At 46.1% G+C, this 19,714-nt stretch overlaps 1 protein-coding gene across 2 annotated transcripts in view; it reads right to left on the bottom strand.

Moving 5' to 3' along the window:
- EXOC2 (exocyst complex component 2) overlaps positions 1-19,714 on the bottom strand; it is a 546,170-nt gene that overhangs the window by 514,394 nt on the left and 12,062 nt on the right. The window contains exon 2 of one of the 2 annotated variants that reach the window (XM_063923055.1): positions 14,463-14,639. In XM_063923055.1, coding sequence (XP_063779125.1) covers positions 14,463-14,639 — 177 coding nt within the window. Of the gene's footprint in view, positions 1-14,462; positions 14,640-19,714 lie in introns of those variants that run through there. The other variant, XM_063923056.1, reaches the window with a different exon arrangement.

Raw genomic sequence — 19,714 nt, 5'->3', positions numbered from 1 at the left:
GGAAAACATACACTGACAGAAACACCCACTGGGTCACCAGTGCATCCACTGCTACTGCCTGAGGGTCTCTCGACCTGGAACAGTATCTCTGAAGCTTCTTGATGAGACGAGACGCCATCATGTCTATTTGAGAAACTCCCCAAAGACTTGTCACCTCTGCGAAGACTTCTTGGTGGAGGCCCCACTCTCCTGGATGGAGATCGTGTCTGCTGAGGAAGTCTGCTTCCCAGTTGTCTACTCCCGGAATGAATATTGCCGACAGAGATTGTAGATGTTTTTCTGCCCAGCGTAGGATTTTTGTCGCCTCTGCCATTGCCGCTCTGCCTGTTTATGTATGAGACTGCTGTTACATTGTACGCCTGGATCTGCACGGGACTGTCTTGAAGAAGATGTACCGCTTGTTGAAGGCCGTTGTAAATGGCTCTTAGCTCCAGAACGTTTATGTGAAGGCAGGCTTCCTGTTGTGACCAACGTCCCTGGAAGTTTTCTCCCTGAGAGACTGCTCCCCAGCCTCGGAGATTTGCATCTGTGGTTACTAGGACCCAGTCCTGAATCCCGAACCTGCGTCCCTCTAGCAGGTGAGAGCTGTGCAACCACCACAGGAGCGAAATCCTGGTTTTTGACGACAGGATTATCTTTCTGTGCATGTGTAAGTGTGACCCCGACCACTTGTCCAACAGGTCCCACTGGAATACTCTGGCATGGAACCTGCCAAACTGTATGGCCTCTTAGGCCGCCACCATCTTCCCCAACAACCAAATGCACTGATGGATCGACACACTTGATGGTTTCAATATCGGTTTTACCAATTTCTGGATTTCCAGAGCCTTTTTCAGCGGAATACTCTCTGAACTTCTGTGTCCAGGATCATCCCGAGGAAAGACAACCTTGTCGTCGGTTCCAACTGTGACTTTGGGTAATTTATGATCCACCCGTGTTGTTGCAGTATTGACAGGGAGAGGGATATGTTTTGTAAGAACTGCTCCCTGGATCTCGCCTTTATCAGCAGGTCGTCCAGATAAGGGATTATATTGACTCCTTTCTGACAAAGGAGGACCATCATCTCCGCCATCACCTTGGTGAATACCCTCGGCGCCGTGGAGAGACCGAAAGGTAACGTCTGGAATTGGTAATGGCAATCCTGAATCTCAGATAAGCCTGGTGAGGAGGATAAATTGGAACATGCAGATAAGCATCCTTTATGTCCACCGACACCAAGTAGTCCCCCTCCTCCAGACTGGCAATCACCGCCCGAAGTGATTCCATCTTGAACTTGAACCTTTTCAGGAAGAAATTCAGATCTTTTAGATTAAGGATCGGTCTGACCGAGCCGTCCGGCTTCGGAACAACAAAAAGGCTTGAATAAAAACCCCGCCCTTGTTGTGACAACGGTACCAGGACTATGAACTGGTCTTGATATAATTTTTGGATTGCCGCTGTTACTGCTTCTCTCTCTGGCGGAGAAGCTGGCAAGGTCGATTTGAAAAATCGGCATGGGGGAACGTCTTGAAACTCTAGTTTGTATCCCCGGGATACTATTTGCAACACCCAGGGGTCCAGGCCAGACAGAATCCAATCCTGGCTGAAGAGTCTGAGACGTGCCCCCACCCGAGTGGCCTCCCGCAAGGGAGTTCCAGCATCATGCTGGGGATTTGGCAGAATTAGGGGTAGACTTTTGCTCTTGGGAACCTGGAGGCGGTGTGGGCTTCTTTCCCCTTCCTGCAAAGAAGGGGGAACCTCTCGCCTTTTTGTATTTATTGGGCCGAAAGGGCTGCATTTGCGGGTGATAGGTCTATTTTGCCGGTGCAGGCGCAAAGGGCAAAAATGTTGACTTACCTGCGGTAGCCGCCAAGACTAACGCATCCAGGCCATCGCCAAATAAGGCCTCACCTTTATATGGGAGAGCCTCCATGTTTCTTATGGAATCTGCATCCGCGTTCCACTGGCGAATCCATAAGGCCCGCCTAGCAGATACTGCCATGGTAGCGGCTTGTGAACTCAAGAGTCCAATATCCTTCCTTGCTTCCAGCATGTAGGCGGCAGCGTCCTTGATATTCCCTAACTTAAGGAGTATCTCATCTTTATCAATCGTGTCGATTTCTGATGACACGCTTTCTGACCATTTTTCAATAGTGCGACTCACCCATGCGCAGGCAATAGTGGGCCTGAGCAGTGTACCATTGGTAACATAAATGGATTTCAATGTCGTTTCCATTTCACGGTCTGCCGGCTCTTTAACAGAAGCCGTGCCAGGAGCAGGGAGAATTACCTTCTTTGTCAACCTGGAAAGTGCACTGTCTAACACAGGGGGTGACTCCCATTTTTTCCTGTCTTCAACCAGGAAAGGATGAGCTATGTGAATCCTTTTGGGAATACGAAATTTTTTATCAGGATTCACCCACATCCCTTCAAACAGAGCATTTAGTTTGTGTGAAGGAGGGAACGTGACTTTGGATTTTTTTTCCTTATATAAATAAGCCTTCTCCTGAGGTACAGGAGTGCTTTCTGTAACCTCCAACACGTCCCTTATAGCCACAATCATATATTGTATACTTTTTGCCAATTTATGATCTCTCTCTCTGGATTCACTATCGTCGACACAAGAATCAGAATCCGTGTCGGTATCAGTGTTTACAACATTTGCAAATGGTCTCTTATGTGACCCAGAGGGGCCGCCCGCATAAGGAATAACAGAATCCTGAAAAATCACATCTTCCACAGATTTTCTCCAGCATGCAGTCTTAGATTCAGACTTATCCAATCTACGGTTAATCAGATGCATACTGTCACGTAGCTCTTTCACCCATGCAGGCTCTTGGTGTGCCGGTAGCGCCACCACATTACAACTCTGTGTCCCTAAAATGGCTTCCTCCGGGGAGGAACTCCCTGCCTAACACGTGTACACCACACTCACAGACACACTGGGACTTATTTCGGGGACAGACCCACAGTAAAATCTGTCAGAGGGACACAGGATAGGAGAAGCCAGTTCACAAACCCAGCGCCAGCATTGCCTGTGAACACAGTATGTCCACAGCCCAAAAGCGCTTTTAAATAGTAATATACACTATCAAATGCACCACAAATGCTTTGTGCCCCCCCTTTATAGCAACCTGTACTTGTCAGAAGTGGAGGAGAGGACCAGCGTGTTCTCTGCAGCCTGAGGAGAGAGAGAGAAAATGGCGCTGAGTAGTGTGCTGGCTGCCTGAGGAAGAAGCTCCGCCCCCACAATGGCGCGTCCTTACACTCAGCATATTGACTTATTATTTATACTGGAATGGGTAGGGCTGTGCCAGCGGCATCTTATGCCCCTTTTAGCCAGTTTCAGGTATTTTTCTTGCTGCCCTGGGCGCACCCCCCCCCCCCCGCACCCTGCAGTGCCTGTGTGTGTGGGCAGCAATGGCACTCTGCGCTCCCGCCAGCCGCGCCGCACCTCAGCCGTCACTTACTTGATTGAAGATCATTCTTCTCATACTCACCTGTCTTCTGGCTCTGTGAGGGGGGTGACGGCGTGCTGTGGGAGTGAGCATCTAGACACGGCTAGCGTTTAGTTCCCTTCAGGAGCTAATGGTGTCCTGTCAGCCAGAAGCAGAGCCATGAAACTCTGAGGAAGTTGGTTCTGCTTCTGCCCCCTCAGTCCCACGAAGCAGAGAGTCTGATGCCAGCAGATCTCCCTGAAAATAAAAAACCTAACATAAGTCTTTTCAGAGAAACTCAGTAGAGCTCCTCAGAGTGCATCCAGTCGACCTGGGCACATTTCTAAAACTGGAGGTCTGGAGGAGGGGCATAGAGGGAGGAGCCAGTTCACACCCAATGAAAAGTCTTTAGAGTGCCCATGTCTCCTGTGGATCCCGTCTATACCCCATGGTCTTGATGTCGTCCCCAGCATCCTCTAGGATGTATGAGAAAAATAAATAAATTAATAAAAATGTGCTGGTAGCACCATTAGCAGAATCATTCAACCAGTCACTAGCTACAGGTGCAATTCCAGAGGACTGGAAAAGGGCAAATGTAGTTCCATTGAACAAAGTGGAAGCAAGGAAGAAGCAAGCAACTACAAACCAGTACGCCTTACATTAGTAGAAGGGAACGTAATGGAAACTTTATTAAAAGAAGGAGATGTGGAAAATCTTAAATCAAACAATTTACAGGATCTCAAACAGCATGGATTTATTTGAGGGGGGGGGGGGGGGGAAGAGGAGAGAGATCATGACAAAAATCTTACTGACTTTTCTGACTGGGTGACTAAAATAATAGATCAAGGGGGATGTAGTACAGGTTGAGTATCCCTTATCCAAAATGCTTGAGACCAGAGGTATTTTGGATATCGGATTTTTCCGTATTTTGGAATAATTAGATACCATAATGAGATCTTATGATGATGGGACCTAAATCTAAGCACTGAATGCATTTATGTTACATATACACCCTAAACACACAGCCTGAAGGTAATTTTAGCCAATATTACTTATAACTTTGTGCATTAAACAAAGTGTGTGTACATTCACACATTTCATTTATGTTTCATATACACCTTATACACACAGCCTGAAGGTCATTTAATACAATATTATTAATAACTTTGTATATTAAACACCGTTTGTGTGACTTCCGGTGGGCGGGCCATCCAGCATGGCTGCTTTTTAGCTGGGCTCCGGCTTGCAGGTTGGAAATCTACCAGCATCCCCTGCTATCTGCCCTCTATTCTCCTGAGAAACCCTCTATAACAATCCCCACATCGTAGGGAACCTGGAGATACCCTGCAAGGGTAGGAGCGCGATATATGCCCCCGAAGTCTGGCCTTCAAAGAGACGGCCTGCATGACCGCCGGCGTGGCGCAAAAAAAAAATGGAGGAGGCCTGGTAATACCCATCCTCCGCCGTTCATGAGGGGATCTCCCATTACCTGCGGCCCTTTGGTGGTGACTCGTCCGCTTGGTGAAGGTGCGGAGGCTCCGTGTCCTGCTGGCGACCCGGCGACTACTGCTCCCTGGGACTCGACTGCCCCTGCTGCCCCGGGACGCTTGTGCAAACTCCCGCGGCTGGCTGCAGTGTAACGCTACACCGGCGGCGATCGCTGAAGAGGTGGAACTGGCCCGGCTCCCCCCTGCTTCTGATCCCAAGGCTGGGCGACAGTGTCTGGGGACGGGACCGAACGGACGAGCTTTGGCTGACGACGGTGAGGCGCTGAAACGGAGACGGCCCCTGGAGCGGAGGACGCAGACCTGACTCCCCCCCTGCGTCTATATCTGTGCTGCAGTGCCTGGAGGAGAGACGGGGAGAAGCGGCAATGATCGGCTGCCGGGACGGGAGCTGACGGAGCAGAGACAGAAGACCCCAGGAGGCAACTGGCAACGCGGATGAGGTGAGAGCCTGCTGATCAGAAGCAGCAGATTGATCCCTGTGGGGTGGACGCTACTGCCCTCGGCGCCCGGGGTGTTGCGGCTCCTCTTTAGCCCCTTAGACACTGCAGCAGCGGTGAGCGTTGAGGTCAGCCCTGTGCCGGCTCGATTAGACCGCTTGATATTGGCTGGACTAAGAGACTGAGAACTGTGTGGGAGTACAAGCTGGCATTGTGAGTAATACTTTGGAGGATAGTGGCGGTTTGGGGTCCTGCCCGTCGCTGACCACGGGCTGCGTGGTCCTACTATCCGGGACTGCATATCTACATGAGACTTATTCAGCCCCCTGGTACACTGCTTAAAACCTTCCTGTGGTGAGCCTCTCCCTAAAACTCCTTGTAAAACCTCATACCTCCTTCCGGAGAGGTGCTCAGTCTCTCCTTCTAAGGGGTGGGAACCCTGGCCTCCCTCGTGTTCTTCCTTCGGTATCTTGTTAGACTCTCCTCTTCTATTTCTTTTCAGTTTTCTTTCCCTATTGGCCCACCATCACTGTTGTAATTGTTGGTAATGTGGGAGGCTGCCTCGGGCGACACTGCCACATGAGCTATTGAAATCTCTGTAGCCCCTGTGCAGGGATTTCTGAGGTTGCATCGCCACCTGGTGGCTGATTCGTTTTAACATTTAATCGGCTATATTAATCCACTGTTATCTTTACAAAGCCTTTCTCCTGGGGCAATGTATAATATCTCTCCTAATACCTGTCTCACAACTGCTATGCCCTGACATAGGCTGCAACCCGAAGGTCTCACGGTGCAATGCCTCCACATTACCTTTACATGTATTATATGTGTGTTAATGTCTAGTTAAATTTTGTTTTTGCTCCCTAGCTGAGTAGCTCTGACATATCTGCTGACTCAGACCCTTACGTGAGGTGTTTTATTATCATATATTACAGTGTGCTTGCATAAGAGTCCCCGACTTATTACATAGAGTGGTCTACGGACCGGGGGATGGACAAATACGTCCATAAAACTCCAGCGGTTAGATCCTCCCAGTCCTCAGTCGCTACAAGAATGAGTAAGAACAAAAACACGGTGGGAAAACCTAACCCCCCTTCTCCCCCGGAGATAGGGAACTCCTGAGACCAAACTCATGAGGTGGAGGCGCTGCCTGAGCAGCCCTTTTTATTACATATGGCCCAAGAGCTCTCCCGGCTTCTCATGCCCCAAATTGACAAGAAACTTGAAAATATCCCTTTAATTGACAAAAGGCTTGAGCAGATACAGACACTACTTGATTCGACATTGGCGAAAATTGACCATAACACCTCACGGATCACCTCATTGGAGCAGCGGGTTAGTGATGGGGAGGATCGGATACACACACTCCAGCGCTCCACTGACACTCAAGATTCCTCTCTTAAAACTTTGCAGGCAAAAGTAGATGAGCTTGAAAACAGGGATAGAAGATCGAATCTACGCTTTGTGGGCATCCCCGAAGCAATTAAAGACAGACAATTGTCAGATTTTGTAACGACTGATATATTCCAGGCTTTGGGAATCACAGATGCCCCATTCTTATCACATATTGAAAGGGTGCATAGAATTGGTCCTGCTCGACCTGATGCTGAAACAAAGCCGAGACCAGTCATTGTGAAATTCATGGACTTTCGTATGAAGGAACATGTATTGCGCTCTTATCGCAAACTCCCACAATTGGTAGTGCAGGGAAAACGTATTTTGATTTTTCAAGATTTCTCGGCCTCTGTTGCGCAGAAGAGAAGGGAATTCTCGGATGTTTGCAAAATACTCCATGAGAGCAATACTAGATTCGCATTGATGTATCCCGCTAAATTACGCATTCATGACAATGGTCGCACACTGCTATTTGTCGATCCTGCCACTGCTAAATCCCACGTTACACAAATGTTGAACCCTGGCAATTCACCACACCAATACTAGACATTTTGTTGATCTATACTTTACGCCCTGAGTCGGCGTAACTCTCACATGAGACATTTAGTCTCATTATATGCTACTCAGCTGGAATTTAAATGTTGCAACTACTTCTAATAGGTTTCTCGCCAGTGCTACCGGAGGGTTTAGCACTTGCGTTGTTATTAGTTTGGTTTGGAAAAAATGAAAAATGTTATGTGAAGCAATGTGTGTTTTTTTTGTTTTGTCTTTTTTCGTTTTGCCCGTGCCGTGCCTTCCTCACCCACTCTGTTCTCGAGATCTATGGTCCAATATGGTTTCGGTCGTTCCTCTCCGCTCGCTGGGAAGGAGGAGGACGACTCTGTGACGTGATGTTCCCGCTGAAATGTCACCCTCGGGTGGGTGTAGGTTAATAAACTAATGACTGATCCTAGTGTAAAGACCTCCTCATCCGATTCATGCTTTAAGATTTTGTCCTGGAATGTGGGCGGCCTTAACTCCCCAATAAAACGTAAAAGAGTTGTCACACACCTGAAGCGGTTTAAACCTCAAATTACATTTCTCCAAGAGACCCACTGGATGTCGGGCGCCTCCTCTGCTCTTCGGGCACCATGGTTAGATAGCTGTGTTTCTGCAGACAACGCGAGGAAGACTAGGGGGGTGGCAATCCTATTTAGCAAACACCTACACTACACTGTTTTAAACTCTGTTACTGACCCGGAGGGGCGTTATTTAATTTTGGATGTAGAAATTTGGGGTAACAAATACACACTGGTTAACGTATACGCACCCAATGGAGAGACAGCTGCTTTTCTCCAAGAATTAAGCTCTCAGCTGTTACAACGTGATAATTTTCAATTCATCCTGGGAGGCGACTGGAATACAGTTGATGATCCCACTATTGATAAACGTCCTGTCCCGCGTACTTCTGGTTCTTCTTTTTGGACATCTCCAAGAGTTAAAAGCCTCCCTTCAGATTACTGATATTTGGCGTCTCCTCAATCCCTCTGACAGATCATTTACTTTCTTTTCCAGGGTGCATAAATCCTGGTCCAGGATTGACTCAATCTTGGTTGCAGACTCCCTAGTTACGCAAGTCGCGCAAGCTGATATACACAACATTTTGATATCGGACCATGCTCCTGTGACATTGACGCTGCAAAGAACTCTTCAGTCGGGAGGCTCCAGGATTTGGAGATTTCCGAGTTATCTTTATAATTGTGATGATTTTAGGAAATTTTTGATAGTGAATTGGGCCAACTATTTAGACGATAACCTGGAGCATTGGGACCGCCCAACTATCCTTTGGGGTGCGGCTAAAGCAGTTCTAAGGGGTCAAATTATTGAGTATGTTCATAGATTGAAAAAGAAAAATTTGGCAATCTATAACGCTTTACAATCAGAATTAACTGATACACTGCGGCGTCACCTTACCCTGCAGACTGAGGAGTCTTTGCAGCTTTATCTACAGGCTAAGCAACTCTTAAATGACCACTTGTTAGCGCAAGCAAAGCGTGACGTGGTATTTTCTTCTCATAAATATTACCGATGGGGAAATAAACCCGGTCGACTACTGGCAAATATGGCTAGGAAAAAAACCACTCGCAAATTCATAACAGCGATTAGACACCGAGCCACGGGACAACTCCTTACCAGTTCCCCTGCCATATTAGAACATTTTGAATCTTATTTTGCTGACTTATACTCTGATCTCCCCTTCAACGACACTACCCATACCACGCTCCTACCAGACACAGTAGTGCCACCTATAACGAATGCACAGTCGGACTTACTGGTGAGAGCTATCACTGAGGAGGAACTAGTCTCGGCAATGTCCAAACTTAAACTGCACAAGTCTCCAGGCCCTGACGGCCTCTCCAATGAATTTTATAAGATCCTTCAGCCTCACGTAGTTCCGACTCTGCTGGAATTGTTCAACGGCCTTTTGCAACACCGCACCCCCTTTCATCACTTCACAACAGCACATACTATTTTAATCCCTAAACCCGCACAGGACCCACAATTGGTGACCTCATACAGGCCCATTACGTTATTAAATACCGACATAAAACTATTTACTAAGATTTTGGCAGATCGGCTACAAACTATTCTCCCCCACACTTTAACTAATCACCAGCTTGGCTTTGTTCGTAATACACATTCGGTTAAGGGAATTAGGGCGGCGGTCGCTGCAGTTATAGCGTCTGCTCAAGTGCCCCAGTCCAGGAATATACTCCTCAGTTTAGACACCACTAAGGCCTTCGATACAGTACTTTGGCCCAATCTATTCAAGGTCTTAGAACGTAGACTATTCCACCAAGACTTCATTGATATTATTCGTTACTTATACGATTCCCCCTCTACTACCCTCTTACTTAATGGACATATTAGCAGCCCGGTGGTTATGCGCCGTGGCACGCGGCAAGGTTGCCCCTTGTCTCCCCTGCTGTTCAATTTGGCCATAGATCCCCTGCATCGTTTGCTATTAAATGATACTCAGTTTCATGGAATTCAGGTCGGTCGCAGAGACCTAAAACTTACTGCATTTGCCGATGATCTACTGCTTTATATTTCAGACCCGGAGGCTTCATTGACCCATATATTTAATTTGCTGCAGGCTTATGGACATATCTCGGGCTTCAATGTTAACTGGGCAAAATCGGTAGCACTCAGATTGGGGAATGGTTCATTTTTGAAGCATGGAGTGAGGAACCTACCATTGCAATGGAGTTCAGACCACATAACTTATCTAGGGATTAGAGTATCGAGAAAGCTGGAGCGATTATATGCCCTAAATTTTACCTCGGCCATCCGAACAATTGAAACAGAACTAGAAACCTGGAAATCTATGCCTTTATCGTATATGGGGAGGGCTAGCTTGATTAAGATGATATCATTCCCCCGTTTGATGTACTTCATTCAAGCCATGCCGCATGTACTTCTACCCAAAGACGTTCAACGTCTCAATTTTCTTTTTAGAAAATTTATCTGGCAGGGAGGGAGGCCGCGCATAGCATTAATCAAACTCCAACAGACTGAAGGAAATGGGGGAATTAACTTCCCCAATATTCTCTGGTACTCACAGGTGGCCCAACTAAGGTACCTACAGGACTGGATGCACAATGACAACACATACACAAACACAGACTTAGATAGGGAATTTTTACAAGAGGGGGATCTGGTTACCTTTCTACATCTGCACGCTGGAGAGGTGCCCGAGGAGCTGAGGAGAAACCCACTACTGTGGAACATTAAGAAGCTATGGACAGATATGCGACATAAATTTGATCTAAATGCCCACAAATCATTATATCTTCCGTTCATGGCTAATCCTGACTTCCAGGATGGTCAGGCACAATATCCGTTTAATATTTGGCGGGTGGGGGGCGTGTCTAAGATCGGTGATTTGGTGGATGTGCGGGGCTCGAGGCCGCTCACGTTCCAGGAGGCCACTACTAAATATCCAGCTTTGATGGCCTATCCTGTGGCCTTTCTTTTGGCTCAACACTATGTTTCATCCATTATTAGATGCTTTTCACCTGGGGACTGGGACAATCCGTTGGATAGAATGCTGAAACAAACCCCTAAGGTTCGTAAGGCAATATCAACTGCATATGGGTATTTTAGAAATGTCCTAGGACTACGCGAGGGGACAGGGAGGTATTATGTCTTGGAGGGACTGCCTCCCAGACATTGAGATTACGGATTTACTTGCGGCACATGCTAAGGCCTGCAAACTATTTCCCTCTTCTAGGTATAAAGAAATGTCTCTTAATATTTTGCATAGGACTTATTTATCGCCCCACAGACGACACATGATAGGACTTGCTGACACACATGCATGTTGGAAATGTGGCACTCTTCAGGCAGATCTATTTCACTGCCTGTGGACATGCCCTATAATCAGACAGTTTTGGATATATATAAGAAACTACCTGACGGCCAATCTGGTGAACTATTGGAGGTTGTCTCCGGAGTGGGCGCTTTTCGGTATCCTACCACCGAATCAACGCCTCTCTTTGGGCAGTAAAAAACTGCTGCTGGCAGTTAGTATAGCGGCTAGGAAAGCCATTTTGCAGGTGTGGATAGCGAAGGATCCACCTACTCTATCATTATTTAAAGCCAAACTATTCTATCTCTTTAGGATTTAGGCGTTTTGCTAGAAAAAGACACCAAGATACATAATTTTTTTGAAGTGTGGGAGAGTTATATAACGACTTTATCGTTAACGGTTAGGAAACAACTCCATGACTCGTTGTCAAGCACAGAATGGTTTCTGACTAGATTGGCTGCTGGAGATCCGCCGATTGTGCTTGAAAATTGAATAACAGTCGGGGTCTTGTGGGCCGATGGGGGGGGGGGAAAACCAGGCACGGACGCGGGCACTTTTGTTTGTGTTTTTTTTTCATGATTTTATTCTTCGCTCATCTTCGAATGTATAACTTTGGGTCAATCGATTGCACCACACTTTAAATCAGTGGAGCAAATGGTCTCCGGGGACTTGTTTCATGCAGATGCAATGTTATTGTTTGTTTATACTGAAAGTGTACCTTGCTTGACACCCTTATACTGATGTTTTGAAATATAGTGAATGTTCATGTATTGCATGTATTGCTTCAATAAAAATAATTAAAAAAATAAAAAACAAAACAAAATTTGTGTACATTGAGCCATCAAAAAACAAAGGTTTCACTTTCTCACTCTCACTCAAAAAAGTCCGTATTTCGGAATATTCCGTATTTTGGAATATTTGGATATGGGATACTCAACCTGTATATGTAGACTTTACCAAGGGATTTGACACTGTCCCACATTGGAGACTGCTAAATAAACTCGAAACCGTGGAACTGGACTATACAAATATTAAATTGATATTAAAAGTTCTGGTACAAGTACAGATGCCTAGGGTACTTCACTGGTAACAGTTCCCTCCATAGAATGCACTCCATATACTACAACTGTCTGTTCCAACCAGGGTAGGAAACAGACAGTTGTAGTATATGGAGTGCATTCTATGGAGGGAACTGTTACCAGTGGAGTACCCTAGGCATCTGTACTTGGACCAGAACTTTTAATATCTTTGTTGGTGACACTGGAAATGGTATCAAAAGGAAAGGTATGCCTTATTGCAACCGATACAAAGATATGCAACAGGGTAGACAGTGGGAGGGGTAAAACAAATGATTGATTACCTCGGTAGACGAACATGAGGAACGGTCAAAAAAAATGGCAACTACAGTTTAATGCTAAAAAATGCAAAATCATGCACTTGGGTCCCAAAAACACAAAGGCTAAATATAGTATCAAGGGTACGAAACGGAACAGAGGAAGAAAGGGACTTAGGAGTCACTATTTCAAGAGACTTAAAGGCAGGAAAGCAAGGCTACAAAGCAATAAGAAAGGCAAGTAATAATGTCACTGTTTAGGCCATTATTACGGCCTCATCTGAAATACTGCGCCTAGTTCTGGAGACCATGGGGGAAATGTAATAGGATGTGAGAAACAGAAAGTGAGAGATTTTGGGAGAGTTCTCTTGTTGTTTTTTTAAAGTGGCAATCATGTACATGGAAAAAACAAATTTATTTTGCCATGTAAATGATTGGCACTTTAAAAAAAAAAAACACAAACAGGAGAACTTTCCAAAATCTCTTACTTTCTGATTCTCACAGCCTATTACATTCCCCCTCATATCTCCAGGAGGATATAAATACATTGGAGAGTGTACAAAGATAGGCAACTAATATGGTGCAAACACTACATCATACCCGTAAAGACTAAAAGATCTTCACATGTATAGTTTGGAGCAGAGAAGGGAAAGGGGGGACATGATAGAAACTTTAAAATATGCCATGCCTTTAGAAGGGATACATTCTTCAAAGGAAGAGAAGTATTAAAACTCGAGGACATACCCTGAAACTGGAGGGAGGCAGGTTCAGGGGAATAATGACTTCACAGAAAGGGGAGTGGAGGTGGTAGGGACTAAGATATTAGAGCAATTTAAAACATGCTTGGGATAGGCATATGGATATCCTTACAAAGAACTAAGGACCAGATTTATCCAGCATCGGAGAGTGAAATTGCACGGTGATAAAGTGTCAACCAATCAGCTCCTAACTGCATGTTACAGGCTGTGTTTGAGAAATGACAGTTAGTAGCCGATTGGTTGGTACTTTATCACTGTGCAATTTCTCACTCTCCAAGGGTTGATAAATCTGGGCCTAATGGTCAAAAAGGGTTGAGATTACCTAAAGGATAAAAAAAAATGGACAGACTAGATAAGCCAATGCATTTCTATGCATGTGGGCTAGGGTGCCAGCAGCACTTGTGCCCAGTAGCAAATCAGAATAGCACCCATCACTTTAGATGGGGGCTGCTGCCTTGAAAAACCTATTTAATTCCCTCTACAGTATGTATCTATTAGAATAAAGCAGATAGTTGGGGTGGGAGGTTATTTTGGCCAGAATAGTCTACACACCAATTACCAATTAGTGAGAAAACGGATTCACGGTAATACATGCAAATTTAAAATGTTCCACTTTTGGCATCAATTTTCGCGGTAATCCCGTTGTCGTGATTTTGCAATTAATACACAAATAACGGGCGCGCACATGAGGTATTTCCGCTGCAAAAAAGAGGCAAATGTGGCGAAGACAGCGATAACTGTAAATTGACACGATTTTGACGCTAATTGAATTCGTTCCTTACGCTTTGTTTGTGAAAACCATCTAAATGCATCTGCTTCAATTTTAAAAAAATTAAAAAATTAAATTTTAAAAAAATTATTTTGCATCTGAAACATGTAAAATGTATCACTATATTTAGATTAATTAAATTTGTATTGATTATCAAGATCTTTTGTCTTCATTAAATAAATGTACTAACATTAGTTTTCCACATTATCATATAATACAGAGGGGTACATGTCATAGCCTACAAGTTGCTTGCAGCCCAAGATTTCAGAGATTTTGTCATACATTTTAAGAAACTATTTTTTAAACTTGATTTTGCCTTTTAATACACTGCCCCCTTATATATTGCAGCGATATCGTTGAGATCTATCGTTGCAACTCATAGGGCATTACATATACCCCATACTGGTGCAAAAAAAATTAAGATTAACCAAAATATTATTTGAGGTGTATTTCAGAAGCCAATACTTTATAGTACAATAAAATAAAAATAATTACCAATCTTGTCAGGCTTCAGCAACTTAAAGAACACGGTTGAGGTCCCCTTTCCGCCAGATTTCGTAGTGACAATGATGTCCCCTTTGTCATTCTTGTCTTGACCAACCCGACACACTATTTTGCTGGCAGATATCCATTCTGCGGTCAGCAGACAGTTGTGACCACATATGGTTAAACCTGTAAAACACAAATGTGAGCACTCTTAATTAAATTCAGTCGGGAGACAGACGTTTTAAATACTGTAAACTTAAAGTGTTCCTAGACACATTTGTTGAAAGGTTGTTACACAGAGACAAACATTAGGTGCCAGCAATTTTGTTACTACAGTATGTAGAAGGCTTACAAACATTTTTAGAGAAGTTGTGGTGAATGTTGATAAGTTATATAGATTCATGCAAGTGACCAGCATATAATTATCCAATTACTACTGTATAAATGCACATAGTATATCACCGTAAGTCTCCTTATAACAAACATTAGCTCACCATCTGCCCCATTTCACATATTAAAGTATCCTTTATTCAAGGGGTAGGTAAAAGCTCCCATCTAAAGTGGCAGGAGCTATTCAATTAGTTGTGCAAGTTACGCAGGCACCCATTATTTGTGCTTGCTCCCTCCTGTGGTGGGGAGCAGAAATCCACCCAAGTCGGCATTTGGGTGGCAAAACTGGGGTTGCAGCAGCACACCCAATATTTAGCACTTGCTCCCAACTGTAGAACTGAATTTCACCCCTGGGTACCCATTACTTCAATGCGCCCAAACAATTCAACTCCCCCCTTTGAATACTTTGATCAAAGTGGCAGTACAGTGAAATACAGAAACCATATCTAACGCACAGGAATCAAGCTTTCACTCTTAGCTGGCATCCAGTACAGATAGAAGGAAAGATGCACAGTGGACATGCTCTAGTTGCAAGTTGATAATACAGGTTTCACAAAGCAAAACTGGGTTGCACCCAGGACTTGTACACTGGTCTTTCCCGGGTGCAACCTGGTTGAGACCCCTTTCAGACTGGCAGCACCAACCCAGCAAATTGCTGGGTTAGTGACGTCAGCGGTGGCGTGCAGATGCTGCGCTTGGAGAGCAGATCAGCTCCAAGCGCCGCCTGTACCTCTAAATACTGCCTCTCCCTATACTGTGAACGGGTCCCAGGTCACATCGACCCGACAACACGTTTACACTGCACCCGGTAATAACCCGGCTTTATTCCTTGGTTGAAATATCGGGTCAGGTGTCTTGGGAATTCAGGACTTACCCCTTTCACACTGCATATCGACCCGGCAATATACCAGGTTATTTGTGCAGTGTCAAAAGGGTATAAGCTACATAAAAATAATAAGAATTTACTCACCGGTAATTCTATTTCTCGTAGTCCGTAGTGGATGCTGGGAACTCCGTAAGGACCATGGGGAATAGCGGGCTCCGAAGGAGGCTGGGCACTCTAGAAAGATTTATGACTACCTGGTGTGCACTGGCTCCTCCCACTATGACCCTCCTCCAAGCCTCAGTTAGGACACTGTGCCCGGACGAGCTGACATAATAAGGAAGGATTTTGAATCCCGGGTAAGACTCATACCAGCCACACCAATCACACCGTACAACTCGTGATATACTATATCCAGTTTGACAGTATGAAAACAACTGAGCCTCTCAACAGATGGCTCAACAATAACCCTTTAGTTGTAAATAGTTATTGCTAAGTATTGCAGACAATCCGCACTTGGGATGGGCGCCCAGCATCCACTACGGACTACGAGAAATAGAATTACCGGTGAGTAAATTCTTATTTTCTCTGACGTCCTAGTGGATGCTGGGAACTCCGTAAGGACCATGGGGATTATACCAAAGCTCCAAAACGGGCGGGAGAGTGCGGATGACTCTGCAGCACCGAATGAGAGAACTCCAGGTCCTCCTCAGCCAGGGTATCAAATTTGTAGAATTTTGCAAACGTGTTTGCCCCTGACCAAGTAGCTGCTCGGCAAAGTTGTAAAGCCGAGACCCCTCGGGCAGCCGCCCAAGATGAGCCCACCTTCCTTGTGGAAAGTGCATTTACAGATTTTGGCTGTGGCAGGCCTGCCACAGAATGTGCAAGCTGAATTGTACTACAAATCCAGCGAGCAATAGTCTGCTTAGAAGCAGGAGCACCCAGCTTGTTGGGTGCATACAGAATAAACAGAGAGTCAGATTTTCTGACTCCAGCCGTCCTGGAAACATATTTTCAGGGCCCTGACCACGTCTAGCAACTTGGAGTCCTCCAAATCCCTAGTAGCCGCAGGCACCACAATAGGCTGGTTCAGGTAAAACGCTGACACCACCTTAGGGAGAAACTGGGGACGAGTCCTCAATTCTGCCCTATCCATATGGAAAATCAGATAAGGGCTTTTACATGATAAAGCCGCCAATTCTAACACTCGCCTGGCTGAAGCCAAGGCCAATAACATGACCACTTTCCACGTGAGATATTTCAGATCCACGGTTTTTAGTGGCTCAAACCAATGTGATTTTAAGAAACTCAACATCACGTTGAGATCCCAAGGTGCCACAGGAGGCACAAACGGGGGCTGAATATGCAGCACTCCTTTCACAAATGTCTGAACTTCAGGTACTGAAGCTAGTTCTTTTTGAAAGAAAAATCGACAGAGCCGAGATCTGTACTTTAATGGAGCCTAGTTTTAGGCCTATATTCACTCCTGCTTGCAGGAAATGCAGAAAATCGACCTAGTTGAAATTCCTCTGTTGGGGCCTTTTCGGCCTCGCACCATGCAACATATTTCCGCCATATGCGGTGATAATGATTTGCCGTAACATCTTTCCTGGCTTTAATAAGCGTAGGAATTACTTCTTCCGGAATACCCTTTTCCTTCAGGATCCGGCGTTCAACCGCCATGCCGTCAAACGCAGCCGCGGTAAGTCTTGGAACAGACAGGGCCCCTGCTGTAGCAGGTCTTGTCTGAGCGGCAGAGGCCACGGGTTCTCTGAGATCATCTCTTGAAGTTCCGGGTACCACGCTCGTCTTGGCCAATCCGGAACCACGAGAATTGTGTTTACTCCTCGCTTTCTTATTATTCTCAATACCTTTGGTATGAGAGGCAGAGGAGGGAACACATAAACCGACTGGTACACCCACTGTGTCACTAGAGCGTCCACAGCCATCGCCTGAGGGTCCCTTGACCTGGCGCAATATCTTTTTAACTTTTTTTTTTTTTGAGGCGGGACGCCATCATGTCCACCTGTGGTTTTTCCCAACGGTTTACCAGCATCTGGAAGACTTCTGGATGAAGTCCCCACTCTCCCGGGTGGAGGTCGTGTCTGCTGAGGAAGTCTGCTTCCCAGTTGTCCACTCCCGGAATGAACACTGCTGACAGTGCTAGTACATGATTCGATTTACATGGGCGACCGCCGTGATGTTGTCTGACTGGATCAGCACCGGCTGGTGTAGGAGCAGGGATTTTGCTTGACTTAGGGCATTGTAAATGGCCCTTAGTTCCAGAATATTTATGTGAAGGGAAGTCTCCTGACTCGACCATAGTCCTTGGAAGTTTCTTCCCCGTGTGACTGCCCCCCAGCCTCGAAGGCTGGCATCCGTGGTCACCAGGACCCAGTCCTGTATGCCGAACCTGCGGCCCTCTAGAAGATGGGCACTCTGCAGCCACCACAGTAGAGACACCCTGGTTCTTGGAGACAGGGTTATTAAGCGATGCATCTGAAGATGCGATCCGGACCATTTGTCCAACAGGTCCCACTGAAAGATTCTGGCATGGAACCTGCCGAAGGGAATTGCTTCGTAAGAAGCTACCATCTTTCCCAGGACCCGCGTGCAGTGATGCACCGATACCTGTTTTGGTTTCAGGAGGTCTCTGACTAGAGATGACAACTCCCTGGCTTTCTCCTCAAGGAGAAACACTTTTTTCTGGACTGTATCCAGAATCATACCCAGGAACAGTAGACGTGTCGTCGGAACCAGCTGTGACTTTGGGATATTCAGAATCCAGCCGTGCTGGTGCAGCACTTCCTGAGATAGTGCTACTCCCACCAACAACTGTTCCTTGGACCTCGCCTTTATTAGGAGATCGTCCAAGTACGGGATAATTAAAACTCCCCTTTTTCGAAGGAGTATCATCATTTCCGCCATAACCTTGGTAAATACCCTCGGTGCCGTGGACAGTCCAAACGGCAGCGTCTGGAATTGGTAATGGCAATCCTGTACCACAAATCTGAGGTACTCCTGGTGAGGATGGTAAATGGGGACATGCAAGTAAGCATCCTTGATGTCCAGGGATACCATGTAATCCCCCTCGTCCAGGCTTGCAATAACCGCCCTGAGCGATTCCATCTTGAACTTGAATTTTTTTATGTATGTGTTCAAGGATTTCAAATTTAAAATGGGTCTCACCGAACCGTCCGGTTTCGGCACCACAAATAGTGTGGAATAGTAACCCCGGCCTTGTTGAAGTAGGGGTACCTTGATTATCACCTGCTGGGAATACAGCTTGTGGAATTGCCGCTAGCACCGCCTCCCTGTCTGAGGGAGCAATCGGCAAGGCAGTTTTTAGGAACCGGTGGGGTGGAAACGCCTCGAATTCCAGTTTGTACCCCTGAGATACTATTTGAAGGATCCAGGGATCCACCTGTGAGCGAGCCCACTGATCGCTGAAATTCTTGAGGCGGCCCCCCACCGTACCTGGCTCCGCCTGTGGAGCACCACCGTCATGCGGCGGACTTGGAAGAAGCAGCGGGGGAGGACTTTTGCTCCTGGGAACCTGCTGTTTGTTGCAGCCTTTTTCCCCTACCTCTGCCTCTGGACAGAAAAGACCCGCCTTTTCCACGCTTGTTTTTCTGGGTCCGAAAGGACTGAACCTGATAAAACGGCGCCTTCTTAGGCTGTGAGGGGACATGGGGTAAAAATGCTGACTTCCCAGACGTTGCTGTGGAAACTAGGTCCGAGAGACCATCCCCAAATAATTCCTCACCCTTATAAGGCAAAACTTCCATGTGCCTTTTAGAATCTGCATCTCCTGTCCACTGGCGAGTCCATAAGCCTCTCCTAGCAGAAATGGACAATGCACTTACTTTAGATGCCAGCCGGCAGATTTCCCTCTGTGCATCTCTCATATATAAGACTGAGTCTTTGATATGGTCTATGGTTAGCAGGATCGTGTCTCTGTCTAGTGTGTCAATATTTTCTGACAGTTTATCTGACCACGCAGCGGCAGCACTGCACATCCATGCTGACGCAATAGCTGGCCTAAGTA

The sequence above is a fragment of the Pseudophryne corroboree genome, chromosome 5, assembly GCF_028390025.1.
Source record: "Pseudophryne corroboree isolate aPseCor3 chromosome 5, aPseCor3.hap2, whole genome shotgun sequence".
NCBI classification, from domain to species: domain Eukaryota; kingdom Metazoa; phylum Chordata; class Amphibia; order Anura; family Myobatrachidae; genus Pseudophryne; species Pseudophryne corroboree.
This window is presented reverse-complemented; position numbering and strand designations above follow the sequence as displayed.